Source organism: Arachis stenosperma, chromosome 10, assembly GCF_014773155.1.
Source record: "Arachis stenosperma cultivar V10309 chromosome 10, arast.V10309.gnm1.PFL2, whole genome shotgun sequence".
Lineage (NCBI taxonomy): Eukaryota > Viridiplantae > Streptophyta > Magnoliopsida > Fabales > Fabaceae > Arachis > Arachis stenosperma.
Window position 1 is genome coordinate 22,102,076 of NC_080386.1, and position 16,258 is coordinate 22,118,333.

General features: G+C 34.5%; 1 protein-coding gene across 1 annotated transcript; it reads right to left on the minus strand.

Annotated features, from left to right (window-relative positions):
• Positions 1-12,262: 12,262 nt before the first annotated feature.
• On the minus strand, positions 12,263-13,584 carry LOC130956474 (probable carboxylesterase 1). Its single transcript, XM_057883524.1, has one exon. It carries the CDS (start codon positions 13,550-13,552, stop codon positions 12,482-12,484), a length of 1,071 nt encoding a protein of 356 aa, XP_057739507.1. The 5' UTR covers positions 13,553-13,584; the 3' UTR covers positions 12,263-12,481.
• Positions 13,585-16,258: the final 2,674 nt, after the last annotated feature.

The window sequence follows — 16,258 nt, forward strand, 5'->3', positions numbered from 1 at the left end:
TCAGAATGGACCATCCTGGTTATATTCTATGATGGTCTGTCTGAATTGTCTAAGATGTCATTGGACCATTCTGCAGGTGGATCTATTCACCTGAAGAAAACGCCTGCAGAAGCTCAGGAACTCATTGAAATAGTTACAAATAACCAGTTCATGTACACCTCTGAAAGGAATCCTGTGAGTAATGAGACGCCTCAGAGGAAGGGAGTTCTTGAAATTGATGCTCTGAATGTCATATTGGCTCAGAACAAAATGTTGATTCAACAAGTCAATTTGATTTCTCAGAGTCTGAATGGATTGCAAAATGCATCCAATAGTACTAAAGAAGCATCTTCTGAAGAAGAAGCTTATGATCCTAAGAACCCTGCAATGGCAGAGGTGAATTACATGGGTGAGCCCTATGAAAACACCTATAATTCCTCATGGAGAAATCATTCAAATTTCTCATGGAAGGATCAACAAAAGCCTCAACAAGGCTTTAATAATGGTGGAAGAAACAGGTTTAGCAATAACAAGCCTTTTCCATCATTCTCTCAGCAACAGACAGAGAATTCTGAGCAGAGTACCTCTAGCTTAGCAAACATAGTCTCTGATCTATCTATGGCCACTCTAAGTTTCATGAATGAAACAAGGTCCTCCATTAGAAATTTAGAGGCACAAGTGGGCCAGCTGAGTAAAAAAGTCACTGAAACTCCTCCTAGTGCTCTCCCAAGCAATACAGAAGAGAATCCAAAAAGAGAGTGTAAGGCCATAACCTTACTTGGTGTGGCCGAACCTAGAGAGGAGGAGGAGGACGTGAATCCCAGTGAGGAAGACCTCATGGGACGTCCTCTGGACAAAAAGGAGTTCCTAGTTGAGGAACCTAAGGAATCTGAGGCTCGTATAGAGACCATGGAGATTCCTTTGACCTTCCTTCTACCATCCATGAGCTCTGATGACTATTCATCTTCTGAAGAAGATGAAGATATTGTTGAAGGGTAAGTTGCCTAGTATTTAAGAGCAATCATGAAGCTGAATGCCAAGCTATTTGGTAATGAGACTTGGGAGGATGAACCTCCATTGCTCATTAATGAACTGAATACCTGGGTTCAGCACACTTTACCTCAAAAGAAATAGGATCCTGGTAAATTCTTAATTCCCTGTACCATAGGCACCATGACCTTTAAGAAGGCTCTGTGTGACCTGGGGTCAGGCATAAACTTAATGCCACTCTCTGTAATGGAAAAACTGAGAATCTTTGAGGTATAGGCTGCCAAATTCTCATTAGAGATGGTAGACAAATCCACGAAAAAGGCTTATGGACAGGTAGAGGACGTGCTAGTAAAGGTCAAAGGCCTTTACATCCCTGCTGATTTCATAATCCTAGACACTGGGAAGGATGAGGATGAATCCATCATCATTGGAAGACCCTTTCTAGCTACAGCAAAATCTGTGATTGATGTGGACAGAGGAGAGTTGATCCTTCAATTAAATGAGGACTACCTTGTGTTTAAAACTCAAGGATCTCCCTCTGTAACCATGGAGAGGAAGCAAGAAAAGCTTCTCTCAATGCAGAGTCAAACAAAGCCCCCACAGTCAAACTCTAATTTTGGTGTTGGGAGGCAACAACCAAACTCTAAGTTTGGTGTTGAACCCCCACATTCAAACTCTAAGTTTGGTGTTGGAAGGCCCTAACAATGCTCTGAACATCTGTGAAGCTCCATAAGAGCTCACTGTCAAGCTATTGATATTAAAGAAGCGCTTATTGGGAGGCAACCCAATTTTATTTACCTATGTTATTTTCTTTTTTAGGTTGATGATCATGTGGAGTCACAAAAACAACTGCAAAAATTAAAGAAAAATAAAAACAGCATTAAAAATAGCACACCCTGGAGGAGAAACTTACTGGCGTTTAAACGCCAATAAGGGTAGCAGAATGGGTGTTTAACGCCCAGTGTGGCACTATTCTAGGCGTTAAATGCCAGAAAGAAGCAACAAACTGGCGTTAAACGCCAGAAACAGGTTGTAGCTTGGTGTTTAACGCCAGGAAAGGAATAAAAGATGGCGTTTAACGCCAGAAACAAGCAGCAGTCTGGCATTAAACGCCAGGATTGCACAATAAGGGCGTTTTGCACGCCTAAAAGGAGCAGGAATGAGAAATCTTTGACCCCTCAGGATCTGTGAACCCCACAGGATCCTCACCTATCCCACCTCTTTCTCTCTCTCCCTCACACATCTCTATAACTCTCTACACCAAATAACCCTCACCAATCACATCCATCTCTCTTTCCCTATGAATACTCCTCTTCACCCCTTCATTTTCACACTTCACAATCACCTTATACCACCTTGGCCGAACCACATACCACCCTCCATCTCCTCCATTTTCTTCTTCTTCCCCTTCTTTCTTTCTTCCTTTGCTCGAGGACGAGCAAACATTTTAAGTTTGGTTTGGTAAAAGCATTGCTTTTTGTTTTTCCATAACCATTTATGGCACCTAAGGCCGGAAAAACCTCTAGAAAGAGGAAGGGGAAGGCAAAAGCTTCCACCTCCGAGCCATGGGAGATGGAGAGATTCATCTTAAAGGTCCATCAAGACCACTTCTATGAAGTTATGGCCAAGAAAAAGGTGATCCCTATGCAATTGAGCTGGAATTATCATAGAGGAAGACACCCTCATTGAAGAGGATGGAGCAAACAAGAGAGCCCACTCATGGACCTCAACAAGAGCATGAGGAATCCCCTCATCAAGAAATCCCTAAGATGCCTCAAGGGATACATTTTTCTCCACACAACTATTGGGAGAAACTAAGGATGGAGCAACAAAGGCAAGGAAGAGACATTGAGGAGCTCAAGCACTCCATAGGATCTTCAAGAGGAAGAACTAGCCGCCATCTCTAAGGTGGACCCGTTCTTTAATTTCCTTGTTCTTAATTTTCTGTTTTTCAAATTTGATGCTTTATGTTTGTCTATGTTTGTGTCTTTACTACATGATCATTAGTGTCTAGTGTCTATGTCTTAAAGCTATGAATAATTCCATGAATCCTTCACCTCTCTTAAATGAAAAATGTGCCTAATTACAAAAGAACAAGAAGTACTTGAATTTCAAATTTTATCTTAAAATTAGTTTAATTATTTTGATGTGGTGGCAATACTTTTTGTTTTCTGAATGAATGCTTGAACAGTGCATATTTTTTATAGTGAAGTTTATGAATGTTAAAATTGTTGGCTCTTGAAAGAATGATGAACAAAGAGAAATGTTATTGATAATCTGAAAAATCATGAAATTGATTCTTGAAGCAAGACAAAGCAGTGAAAAGGAAAAAACTTGCGAAAAAAATATGGCGAAAAAAGAAAAAAAAAAAGAGAAAGAAAGAAAAAGAAAAAGCAAGCAGAAAAAGCCAATAGCCATTTAAATCAAAAGGCAAGGGTAAAAAGGATCCAAGGCTTTGAGCATTAATGGATAGGAGGGCCCAAGAAAATAAAATCCAGGCCTAAGCGGCTAAATCAAGCTGTCCCTAACCATGTGCTTGTGTCATGAAGGTCCAAGTGAAAAGTTTGAGACTGAGTGGTTAAAGTCGTGATCCAAATCAAAAAGAGTGTGCTTAAGAATTATGGACACCTCTAATTGGGGACTTTAGCAAAGCTGAGTCACAATCTGAAAAGGTTCACCCAGTTATGTGTCTGTGGCATTTATGTATCCGGTGGTAATACTGGAAAACAAAGTGCTTAGGGTCACGGCCAAGACTCATAAAGTAGCTGTGTTCAAGAATCAACGTACTAAACTAGGAGAATCAATAACACTATCTGAAATTCTGAGTTCCTATAGATGCCAATCATTCTGAATTTCAAAGGATAAAGTGAGATGCCAAAACTGTTCAGAAGCAAAAAGCTACTAGCCCCGCTCATCTAATTGGGACTAAGTTTCATTGATATTGTAAGATTCATTGTATATTCTCTTTTTTTTATCCTATTTGATTTTCAGTTGCTTGGGGATAAGCAACAATTTAAGTTTGGTGTTGTGATGAGCGGATAATTTATACGCTTTTTGGCATTGTTTTTAGATAGTTTTTAGTATGATTTAGCTACTTTAGTATATTTTTATTAGTTTTTAAGAAAAATTCACATTTCTTGACTTTACTATGAGTTTGTGTGTTTTTCTATTATTTCAGGTATTTTCTGGCTGAAATTGAGGGACATGAGCAAAAATCTGATTCAGAGGCTGAAGAAGGACTGCTGATGCTGTTGTATTCTGACCTCCCTGCACTCGAAATGGAATTTTTGGAGCCACAGAAATTCAAATGGCGCGCTCTTAATTGCGTTGAAAAGTAGACATCTAGGGCTTTCCAGCAATATATAATAGTCCATACTTTGCCCGAGTTTAGACGATGCAAACTGGCGTTCAACGCCAGATTTCTGCCCTATTCTGGTGTTAAACGCCAGAAACAAGTTGCTAGCTAGAGTCAAACACCAGAAACAAGTTACAAACTGGCGTTTAACTCCAAAGAAGACCTCTACACGTGAAAGCTTCAATGCTCAACTCAAGCACACACCAAGTGAGCACCGGAAGTGAATTTTTGCATCATTTACTTATTTCTGTAACCCTAGTAACTAGTTTAGTATAAATAGAACTTTTTACTATTGTACTCACATCTTTTGATCATCCTTGATCTTGGGATCAGGTCTTTTTCCCTATTTTCGAATTCATATGCCATTTGGGGAGGCTGGCCATTCGGCCATGCCTAGACCTTGTACTTATGTATTTTCAACGGTGGAGTTTCTACACACCATAGATTAAGGTGTGGAGCTCTGCTGTTCCTCGAGTATTAATGCAAAGTAATATTGTTCTTCTATTCAATTCATGCTTATTCTTATTCTAAGATATTCATTCGCACACAAGAACATGATGAATGTGATGATTATGTGACACTCATCACCATTCTCACTTATGAACGCGTGATTGACGACCACTTCCGTTCTACATGAAAACAAGCTTGAATGTATATCTCTTGGGTTTCTAATCAACGATTCACATTGACTCCCCTCTGACAATGGGACATCTGAATCCGAGATTAGAATCTTCGTGGTATAGGCTAAAATCCATTGGCAGCATTCCTGAGATCCGGAAAGTCTAAACCTTGTCTGTGGTATTCCGAGTAGGATCTGCGATGGGATGACTGTGACGAGCTTCAAACTCGCGACTGTAGGGCATAGTGATAGACACAAAAGGATAGTAAATCCTATTCCTACACGATTGAGAACCAACAACTGATTAGCCATACGATATCTGTGCATGGTATTTTTCATCCGAGATGAGAAATCCGACAGTTGATTAGCCATACAGAAACCGTAGAGGACCATTTTCACTGAGAGGACGGGAAGTAGCCATTGACAACGGTGACACCCAACATACATCTTGCCATAGAAAGGAGTATGAAGGATTGGATGAAGGCAATAGGAAAGCAGAGATTCAGAAGGAACAACGCATCTCCATACGCTTATCTGAAATTTCCACCAATGAATTACATAACTATCTCTATCTTTATTTTATGTTTATTTATATTTTAATTATCAAAACTCCATAACCATTTGAATCCGCCTGACTGAGATTTACAAGATGACCATAGCTTGCTTCAAGTCGACAATCTCCGTGGGATCGACCCTTACTCACGTAAGGTTTATTACTTGGACAACCCAGTGCACTTGCTGGTTAGTTGTGTGAAATTGTGAAAAAGAGTTGAGATTACAATTGTGCATACCAAGTTGTTGGCGCCATTGAGATCACAATTTCGTGCACCAAGCAGCTAAGCCAAGCTAGCCCTGCACATAAGAAAATAATTCAGACAAGATGGCCAATCAAAAAAATTGAGTAGAAAATATGAAATCAAATATTTGTACAAGAAAATTTAATTATTTTGTCATTGAAAAAGTGCAAAAGATATTTCAAGCTGAGAACGAAAATTTGAGAAAAGACTACAAATTTTCATTCTGTATCCATGAAGGGGAGTTAAAAGCCTGAGTTTTATAGAAAAAACACAAACATAACCAACCCAAAATATCAAAGCCCTATGGACAAAGTAAATAAATTCTAGAGGCAAGCATGATTATTCATGTTATAAATTCTAAAGACATCTAAATACTTTCCTCAATCAAGACCACAAAAATTTTATGCCATAATCCATTGATTGCGCGACTTCCTCTCCTCTTCAAGTTCCATTTCAAGATTCCCACGCTCCATCTCACACTAAATGGGAGAACATGAACAGATAATTAATATAAAAAGAAAGTTCATTTAATGCTTCAGCATCAATCTAATGCGAGTTAACACTGCAAACAAGGAAGATCCTAAAGATTCAATAATGTTGCTATTTCCTGACCAAGTAATCTAGATAGATTAACAGGCCCGAGTAAACATTATAAAATATTATCCTATTTCAAAGTCCACTATCCTATTTCAATGTTGGATGAGTTGTTGAAGAGTGAAAGATGGATTGGTTAGGCTTGAACTTGGATGAGGTTATTGTGTAATATTTTCCAAAAAAAGGTTTTAAGTGTTGTGAATTTTGAATGTTGCAGAAAATGTATAATTTGGTATTTTTGGTCAATTTTAAAGGGTCATAACTTGGCACTCGAAACTTGGAAATAAATAAAATTTATCTTGAATTGATATTGGGAATGTCTACTTTGAGATAGTTGAAAAATGATTTTTTAGCAAAAGTTATGGGTGTTTAAAAATTAGTAGTTAAAATTGAATTATGCAGATTTTGCAGAATTGGTGGCCGAATCAAGTTCCACGCGTACGTAAAAGCCATGCGTACGCATCATGGTGGGACCGAACCAAGTTTTGGGTGTACGCAAAAACCATGCGTACGCATGATCCCATGTTTTTGCTGAAATATTGTTTTTGAACTATTTAGTCTTTCCGGTGAGCTTGTGATGAGCGGATAATTTATACGCTTTTTGGCATTGTTTTTAGGTAGTTTTTAGTAAGTTAAAGCTACTTTTAGGGATGTTTTCATTAGTTTTTATGTTAAATTCACATTTCTGGACTTTACTATGAGTTTGTGTATTTTTCTGTGATTTCAGGTAATTTCTGGCTGAAATTGAGGGATTTGAGCAAAACTCTGAAAAAGGCTGACAAAAGGACTGCTGATGTTGTTGGAATCTGACCTCCCTGCACTCGAAATAGCTTTTCTGGAGCTACAGAACTCCAAATGGCGCGCTCTCAATGGCGTTGGAAAGTAGACATCCAGAGCTTTCCAGCAATATATAATAGTCCATACTTTATTCAGAAATTGACGACGTAACTTGGCGTTGTCTGGAGTTAAACGCCAGAAACACGTCATGATTCGGAGTTGAACGCCCAAAACACGTCATAACTTGGAGTTCAACTCCAATAAAAGCCTCAGCTCGTGGATAGATCAAGCTCAGCCCAAACATACACCAAGTGGGCCCCGGAAGTGGATTTATGCATCAATTACTTACTCATGTAAACCCTAGGAGCTAGTTTATTATAAATAGAACTTTTTACTATCATAATCTCATCCTGGATTGTATTTTGAATCCTGTGATCACGTTTAGGGGGCTGGCCATTCGGCCATGCCTGAACCTTTTACTTATGTATTTTCAACGGTGGAGTTTCTGCACACCATAGATTAAGGGTGTGGAGCTCTGCTGTACCTCAAGTCTCAATACAATTACTATTACTTTCTATTCAATTCTCTTTTATTCTTATTCCAAGATATACGTTGCACAACACTTTGATGAATGTGATGATCTGTGACACTCATCATCATTCTCACCTATGAACGCGTGTGACTGACAACCACTTCCGTTCTACCTTAGGCCGGGCGTATATCTCTTAGATTCCCCAACAGAATCTTCGTGGTATAAGTTAGATAGATGGCGGCATTCATGAGGATCCGGAAAGTCTAAACCTTGTCTGTGGTATTCCGAGTAGGATTCTGGGATTGAATGACTGTGACGAGCTTCAAACTCCTGAAGGCTGGGCGTGATGACAAACACAAAAGAATCAATGGATTCTATTCCAACCTGATTGATAACCGACAGATGATTAGCCGTGCTGTGACAGAGCATTTGAAACATTTTCACTGAGAGGATGGGATGTAGCCATCAGCAAGGGTGATGCCTCCAGATGATTAGCCGTGCAGTGACAGCGCATAGGACCATTTTTCCGAGAGGATTGAAAGTAGCCACTGATGATGGTGATGCCCTACATACAGCTTGCCATGGAAAGGAGTAAGAAGGATTGGATGAATGTAACAGGAAAGTAGAGATTCAAGAGGAGCATAGCATCTCCATACACTTATCTGAAATTCTCACTATTAATTTACATAAGTATTTCTATCCCTTTTTATTTTCTACTTATTCCATTAATCAAATTTAAACTAATAATCCAATTATCCTTGAATCCGCCTGACTGAGATTTGCAAGGTGGCCATAGCTTGCTTCATACCAACAATCTCTGTGGGATCGACCCTTACTCGCGTAAGGTTTATTACTTGGACGACCCAGTACACTTGCTGGTTAGTTGAACGGAGTTGTGAATTCAAATAGAGCCAATTATTAAATTTCATACAAGTACAAAGAGCATGGATCACAATTTCGTCCACCAGCTTGTAACCCCCTATAACATCCGTATGAAATCTAAAAACCATATTTTTTACCTTGATTGTATTGAGGATGAGATTAATAAATTTAAATTGGGATACTCTCTAATAAAACTTGTAAAATAAAATATTTTAAATGTTGTGGAGATGGTGGTTCATCCTGCTTATGGTAAGGACGGTGGCTTCTCTTGCTAATGGATTGATGAGGTCAATTACTTTAATAACAAACGGGGTTATGTGGAATTATAAATAATTAATAAATGGGTTAAGATTATGATTATGATTGGATTGATTTGATTAGTGGCTTATGTCAAAGAGTGAGGATTTATATGAGGCTTATGATGAATTTGATGATGATAATGGGTTTGGTTAATAATGATTATTGATCGGCAAGGACGTGGATTTTGTCTCGCTTGCGTGATTTATGAGACACCTGCACTTGGTAGATGTAAGGATGGTGATTTTGTACCACTTGCTCAGTGTTATGGTGAGGCACTTGCACCTGGTAGATGCAAAGACGTGGGTTTTGTTTCGCTTGCTCAGTGTTGCAGTGTGGATGTGGAAATGATGATTTTGTCCTACCCATGGTGAGAATTGTAGTTTTATCCCACTCACGGCTTGAGTTTAATTATGGATATATTTGATTGTGATTATGATTGTGATTGTGTTATGGGATGTGAGGAAGGTGACAGGACACTCTCCCTACGAGACTAGATTATATATATAAGATTTATTTTTCTATGTTTTCTCTTTGGTTGTAAGGTGATTGGGCACTCTCCCTATGAGACTTGTTTATTCATGCATTGAGATATTTTTTCTCCTGGGGATGCACATTATAGATTAGATGTTCGGATTAGCTACTAGATGTGTTAGGTCTGGCAATATAACCCACACGTGCGTTCACGACTAGTAGGACAGACATGCATCATACTGCATTTGTTTGAAATTGCTTGGTGTGTATAATTGTTTTGGTTTGCTTATTTGATATTCTGTTAACTGTTAATTGTGCTATTTGTTGTAATTTCTCTCTAATCTAATTGTGATTGCTTTGTATTGGTTATTGTTTGTGTTTGATTTCATTAATAAAACTTGAGACTAGGATTAAAGATGATGACTGTTGGCAATGGATGGGATTGGTGGTAGTTCCAAGTATGTTTAACTTAGCAAATTAATTCTATATAGATTAGTTAGGACCCCGGGCTTGAATTACTGTGAAGTTAGATATCAGGATTGCCTAGAGGATTCATATTTTCTTATGTGTCTTTATTTGGAACTGTTACCCTATTGGAAACCTTCGGGTTCTCACCCGTTGTTATTCTATTTTTTAGATGCAGGATGCAACACGGCTCACTAAGAATGCGCGATTTCTTATGATGAAGCGAAGAAGATGATTATTTTGAGATGTATTTTGGTTCCAGAGTTCTCTCCTCTTTTGAAAATATACTATTGTATAACTTGAATTTCCTCTTAGAGGCTTTTCTTGGAGAGATAGATTGTCTATTTTGTAGATTCTCTTATGTTGTAATATTCTAGCCGACCTTTCTTCGTGAGTATAAACTCGTGACTATTATATATCCTCACTTCAACTTATATATGTATATATTATGCTTTTACATATGACGTTTGTTGAGTTAACATAAAATTTTCTATCTCAATTAATTCAATGATAACAAGAATTGGTTAAGAAATTTTCTATCTCATAGGTAAAAAAATTTTGATATCAAAATTAAGAAACTTCCTATATCGCGGTTAAAAAAATTTATTACTATTTTCTCATAAATTCAACACAATTTAAAACTCGCATTCCTCCTCTTTTCATCATCATCATCATCATCGTTAAAAAACTTCTTGTGTCACAGCTAAAAAATTTTGATGCTATTTCTAATAAATTCTGCACAATATAAAACTCTCAATCATCCTGCTTCTCTTATTCATCATTTTTGTCGTCGTCGTCGTCATCATCATCATCATCTTGTCACGATTAAGAAGTTTTATTGTCAAAATTAAAAATTTCATGTGTCACAGTTAAAAAATTTTAGTGCTATTTTTTGATAAATTCTGTACAATTTAAAATTTTCTTTCCTCCTATTTATTCTTCATTATTATCATCATCTTCTTTTTCTTTTTCATCTTTTCTTTTTGTTTCACCTTCTCGCAGTTCTTTTTTTACCATCTTAACAAGAATAAAAAAATCAAACAAAGAAAAAATAAAAAATATTACAATAACCATCAAAAAAAGAGGAGGAGAAGAAATAAAAAATATAATAACAGTAGCAATAAAAGAACAATAATGAAGAGGAAACATACGAAGATGAAGAAATGCGAAAAAAATAATGTATAATTTACATATACGTTGTGTGAATAATTTTTGTTAGGTTTCACCTAACTTAATTGAATTTAGTTGATAAAAATGCTTCAATGTATTTGATAGGATCACAATAAAAATTCATGTACTATGACAATTGTAATAAATTTCTTTATGTATTAATTATAACTGTTTTAAATTTGTTTTATTTTATTCTCTCTCATCACTTACTAATTTAGCTTGTCATTTTATTAAATTTGTTATAAACTGAAATAAAATTTATTGACTTACCATGATTAAATTAAATTTAATCTAACCTAAATTTTATTAATTTAATTAATTAATTATGATGTAATTTTTTTTCAAATTATAAAAATATTAAAAAATTAATTTTATAATTTTTTATTTTTTTAAATTATACATTTATTAATCAATTTCAATCGTAAAATAAAAAAAATCTCTAAAGACAAAACATAAATATATAAAAATTCAAAAGGTTCAAATTTAATATTTTCAAAATTTTCTCTCTTATTTTCTTAAATATTTTGAAAAAATAAAATATAAAATAAAACTTCTTTAATCATTTTATAATTTGTAAAAAGGTTATACCATAGTTAGTTGATTAGGTTAACAAAATTTAGGTTAGATTAACAAAAGTTATACCATAGTTAAAAATTATTCGAGAAGTTTTATTTTATATTTTATTATTTTTTCAAAAAATTTAAAAAAGTAAAAGAGATAAAATTTTGAAAATTTTAAATTTTGTATGTCTCTTGAATTTTTTATTTATTCTTTATTTTTTGAATTTTTTATATTTTGTGATTGAAATTGATCAATAATAAATGTATAATTTGAAAAAAAATTACAAAATGAAATTTTTTTTAATAATTTTTATAATTTGCAAAAAAAAATTACATCATGATGAATTAATTAAATTAATAAAATTTAGGTTAGATTAAAAGTTAAAATTAACTATAATAAATTAATTTATTTTATTTTATTTAATAATAAGAAGATATGTCACAAAAAATAATTTATCCTCTAATTTAAAAAAAAAATTAGATAAAATTCACCTTAAAAATATATCTAAATCCGTTAAGCTTGTATTCATCTAAAATTCTCTCCTGCGTCGTACTATCATGCAATGTAAAAGACATAAAGTGAAGAAAAAAAAAGCTGATGTTGTAAAAATGACTTAAAAATTTGGACTATTTTATGATGCTTTTGTTTAGTGCCTAATTTTTACCTAAATTATCTTTAATAATAATTTTAAAATATTTAAAAAATTTTAACTTTTATACTTTTAAATTTAGAATTAATTATTTTATCTATTATAGTAATTAGACAATAATTTTTAAGTACCATAGCAAACACCTAGAAATTCTCGGACATATGGATACACTTCAGTAAACAATATTAATAAGGAGGCATGCATGCATGCATCTCGGCGATTGTGAATCTTTAGTTTATGCATTTTGAGTGAGTCCTACACTCACTTATTATAAATATCAATATCTAAAACAACAAAAGTTCATTTCTCACGCAAGATCAGATCAGAATAGATAACAGATTCATTGTTGCTTAATGAAAGTAGCAATCCTTGGCACGACGAGACGAGAGTTTTCGTCATATGGCTTATAAACTTGATCGGAATGTCCAATACCCTTATTCAGTTCCAGCTCAACACGCCCACCCCAACTACTATTCTTCAGATCCCTAAAGTAGTTCTCTCCAGCAGGTCTCAACGGATCAGTCTCCGCCACACACACCAAAACCCTCCTACACCCAAGTGTATCTAAATCTTCCACCGCCGGTTTCAGCCTTGGATCCTCTGGCCCCTTATTATCCTTGCACATATACAGCCATTGCCTATCTTCCCCTAATCCACCAAAGAAAGGGTGCACCATAATCGCACCCTCCACATTTATACCATTCGGTGGTTCTGTTTTTCCCACTTTGCTGACCACGTAATGGGTGATGTTACCGCCGGCACTGTTTCCCGCGACGAAAACACGCTGCAGGTCGGCGTAGTCGTTTAGCCAAGGCTCTGGCCCGGCCCCGTTTGCGTGCAACGCGATCCAACCGAGGGAGCTCAAGGCCTCTTCGTAGCAAGCAGGTGGTGGTCGGGCCGGGAACTTGGAGTACTCTACGGAGACAGCGAGGACGTTGGATTGATTGGCGATGTCGGCGAGATGGTTAGTATATTCTGGAGAGAGGGCGGACCTGGAGCAGAAGCCACTCCCATGGAAGTAGAGGACGACGGGGAGTTTTTTGTTGTCAGGGTTTTTTGGGAGGAAAAGGCGAGCGATGAGGCGAGGGTTGGTGGTGGTGATTTCGGCATCCTTGATGTGGAGCTCGAAGGGAGGAACGAATGCTGGTGGAGGACGGAGGACCTCCACGGTTCCGTCTGTGTAGACAACAAAGAACTCGAACTGGTGAAATATCTCCTTTTTTGGCGGGCTAGCTGCCACTGTTGTTATGTTTTTTTTGTTGTTTGTTGCAGTGCTTAAAGAGAGAGATTGATGAATCTTAGGGCTGTAGGTGAATGAAAGGTTTGTTTCCCGAAGTGGCGTAGGGGTCATCATACGAAAGAAAGCATATTGCTTGAGGACGGAGGAGCTCAACGATGTCATGGATGCCATTGTTGTTGTTGTGTGTACGTTGGAGTGCTAAGATAGAGTGATGAATGTGGTGAGGGTTTATGCGGACGAAGGCTTCACTTATATAATGAATGGGTTCAACTAATAACCATTCTCCATTCTTCATGGAAAAAGAGAACATGTTAGCTGGAATCTACCTTTTTAAATTGTTATTATTCTTACACATGTTATTATTCTTTTTAAAGAGTTATGAGCAAACTAAGTCACTAAAGTTAGCCATTACTATAAAATATATATTAAAATATAAATATATATTAAAAATAAATTAAATTATATATATATTTATATTAAAATATATTAATAATTAATTTTAGTAGTTAATTTTTATATACAAATAATATTTTTATTTTTTAAATTATACTAATTACTAATATTAATATTTAATAATATGAGATCATATCTAATTATTTATTTTTTTATTAATTAAATATTAATCAAATTTTAATAAAAATACTAACTCTTTAAACTTTTTCTATAATTAAATTACTTTTTGAGTATTTAACGTACAGCTGCTATACGTACATCGAGTATAATATTAATTTTTAAATTTTAATTTTAAATAAATATAAAAAATTAATTTTTAATTAATTAATATTAATTGAATTTTTATTGTAAAATTTTATTTTTAACTCTTACTTTATAAAAAATTTAAGATTTAAGATTTAAAATTTTAAATTTTAAATTTAAAATAAAAAATAATTTTAATAAAATTTGATTAATATTAACTAAAAAAGTAATTTCCTAATTAAATCCAATTATATTTTAGTATAGGAGAGAAATTGAACACGCGAACCATGCTTCCATTTAATTTTTTATTTTTCTATTGTTCTCGATCTGAGATGCATGCAGGCACCATCAATGTTGTATTTATTCCCCCCCCCCCCCCCCCCCCTTCTTTTGTAGATGGTCAATTTGTACATATTATTATTCTATACATTGCTTCAGTCAATACTCAACACAATAATACACAAACGTGCAATGCATGATAATATGATATAACCCTTTAGCAACATGAATATAAAGATTAACATATTATTGGAGTTAATTTTTATTTTCGTGAATCATTTTACGAAAAAATATAAAATATACACCCCTGCAAAAATTTACTTGTTACTATAATTAAAGAGTTTAAAAAGTCGCTTATAAATGGTTCTAGGCATATAGATTTTGGGAATAAATTTTAAATAAATATCACCGGATTTACATACATTAAAAAAAGTTAAATATAAAAATAAATTGCATTTGGAACCATTTCAATTAGATTTTTTTTTAAATTTTTTTATGCAAAAAATTCTGTTATAAAAATAAATCTTATTTGATTAATAATACTATTAGAACTCAAGAGAGAAAACAAAAACAATAAATTATAGAGAAATTCTCTACATACAAGCATTTTTTTATACAAGTTTTTACAAGTGCATCTTTTTCTTCTTCTTGCGCACGTTCTTCTTCCTCTTCCTCTTTTTCTTCTTTCTCTTCCTCTTCTTCTTCTTTTCTTTCGTTTCTTGCCTTCTCCTTCAACCATTACTGCACGTTTTCACTACACCTTCTTCTTCTTCTTGCTGCACGTTCTTCTTCCTCTTTCTCTTCTTCTTCTTTTCTTTCGTTTCTTACCTTCTCTTTCTCCTTCTTCAACCGTTACTGCACGTTTTCACTGCACCTTCTTCTTCTTCTTTCTGCACGTTCTTCTTCTTCCTCCTCCTCTTCTTCTTCTTCTTCTTTTCTTTCGTTTCTTCTTCTTCAACGTGCTTTTCTCTCTGTTTTCTTTCTTCGTTATTCTCGATTTCCATTATTTTTTGACATCAAGCTCTGAAATCGTTTTTGAAGAAGAAGAAGCAGAAGATGAGGAGGAGAAAGAGAAAGAGTTCTGAATTATGCATAAGGTGTACTTCAACGAATTTTGGGTGTATTTCTTAAATCCTTTGGATGTAGTTTTTGTAATCCTTTGGGTGTATTTCTGTAATCTTTTGGGTGTATTTCTATAAGGTGCTGTCTGTGGTGACTAGTTAGGTTTGGTGACTAGCGTAACTATCCAAGTTAGCCTGTAATCAAGCGACACGTACTGAGTTGAATAAAAATATTGACTGCACGAGTCCAAATTTAGGGAGCGGTAACTATGCTAATGACACGGTAATTATAAGCGGTTTCACTTTTTTTTTTTGTGAAATTTGGACCCATACAGATATCACAGAAAACCAACCATCATAAAAAAACAAGCCAATTAATATTATGAACAAAAACTAATTTCCTAAATTCAATGACACTAGCACACACTGAACTTTAATCTCTCCAAGCCAAGATTTAAAAAAATAGTTCAACTAGTTATCTAAAAAAAATGATCTTTTATTCATCTTTTTATTATAATATTAAAAAAATATTAAAATAAATTCATCCAATAAATGTAGTACTTTTCTAAAATTGAATTCATATTTAAAATACAAACTAAAATTTAAATTTTAAACTTTAAAATTTATGTTTTATTTTTAATATTTTTAATTAATAATAAATTACAATTTAAATACAAATTATAAAATCAAATTAAATAAAATTTGAAATTTTAATTTTAAAATTAATAAAGGCTTTAAAATGAAAAAATACTAGTGCTCAAATAAATAATAAAAATTTCAACTAATACTATGATAAAAATATGTTAAATATATTTTTATTGAATAAGATCTAAAAAATTTA

Coding starts and splice junctions, on each gene's coding strand:
- LOC130956474 (XM_057883524.1), bottom strand. CDS start 13,552: ATGGCATCCATGACATCGTTGAGCTCCTCCGTCCTCAAGCAATATGCT.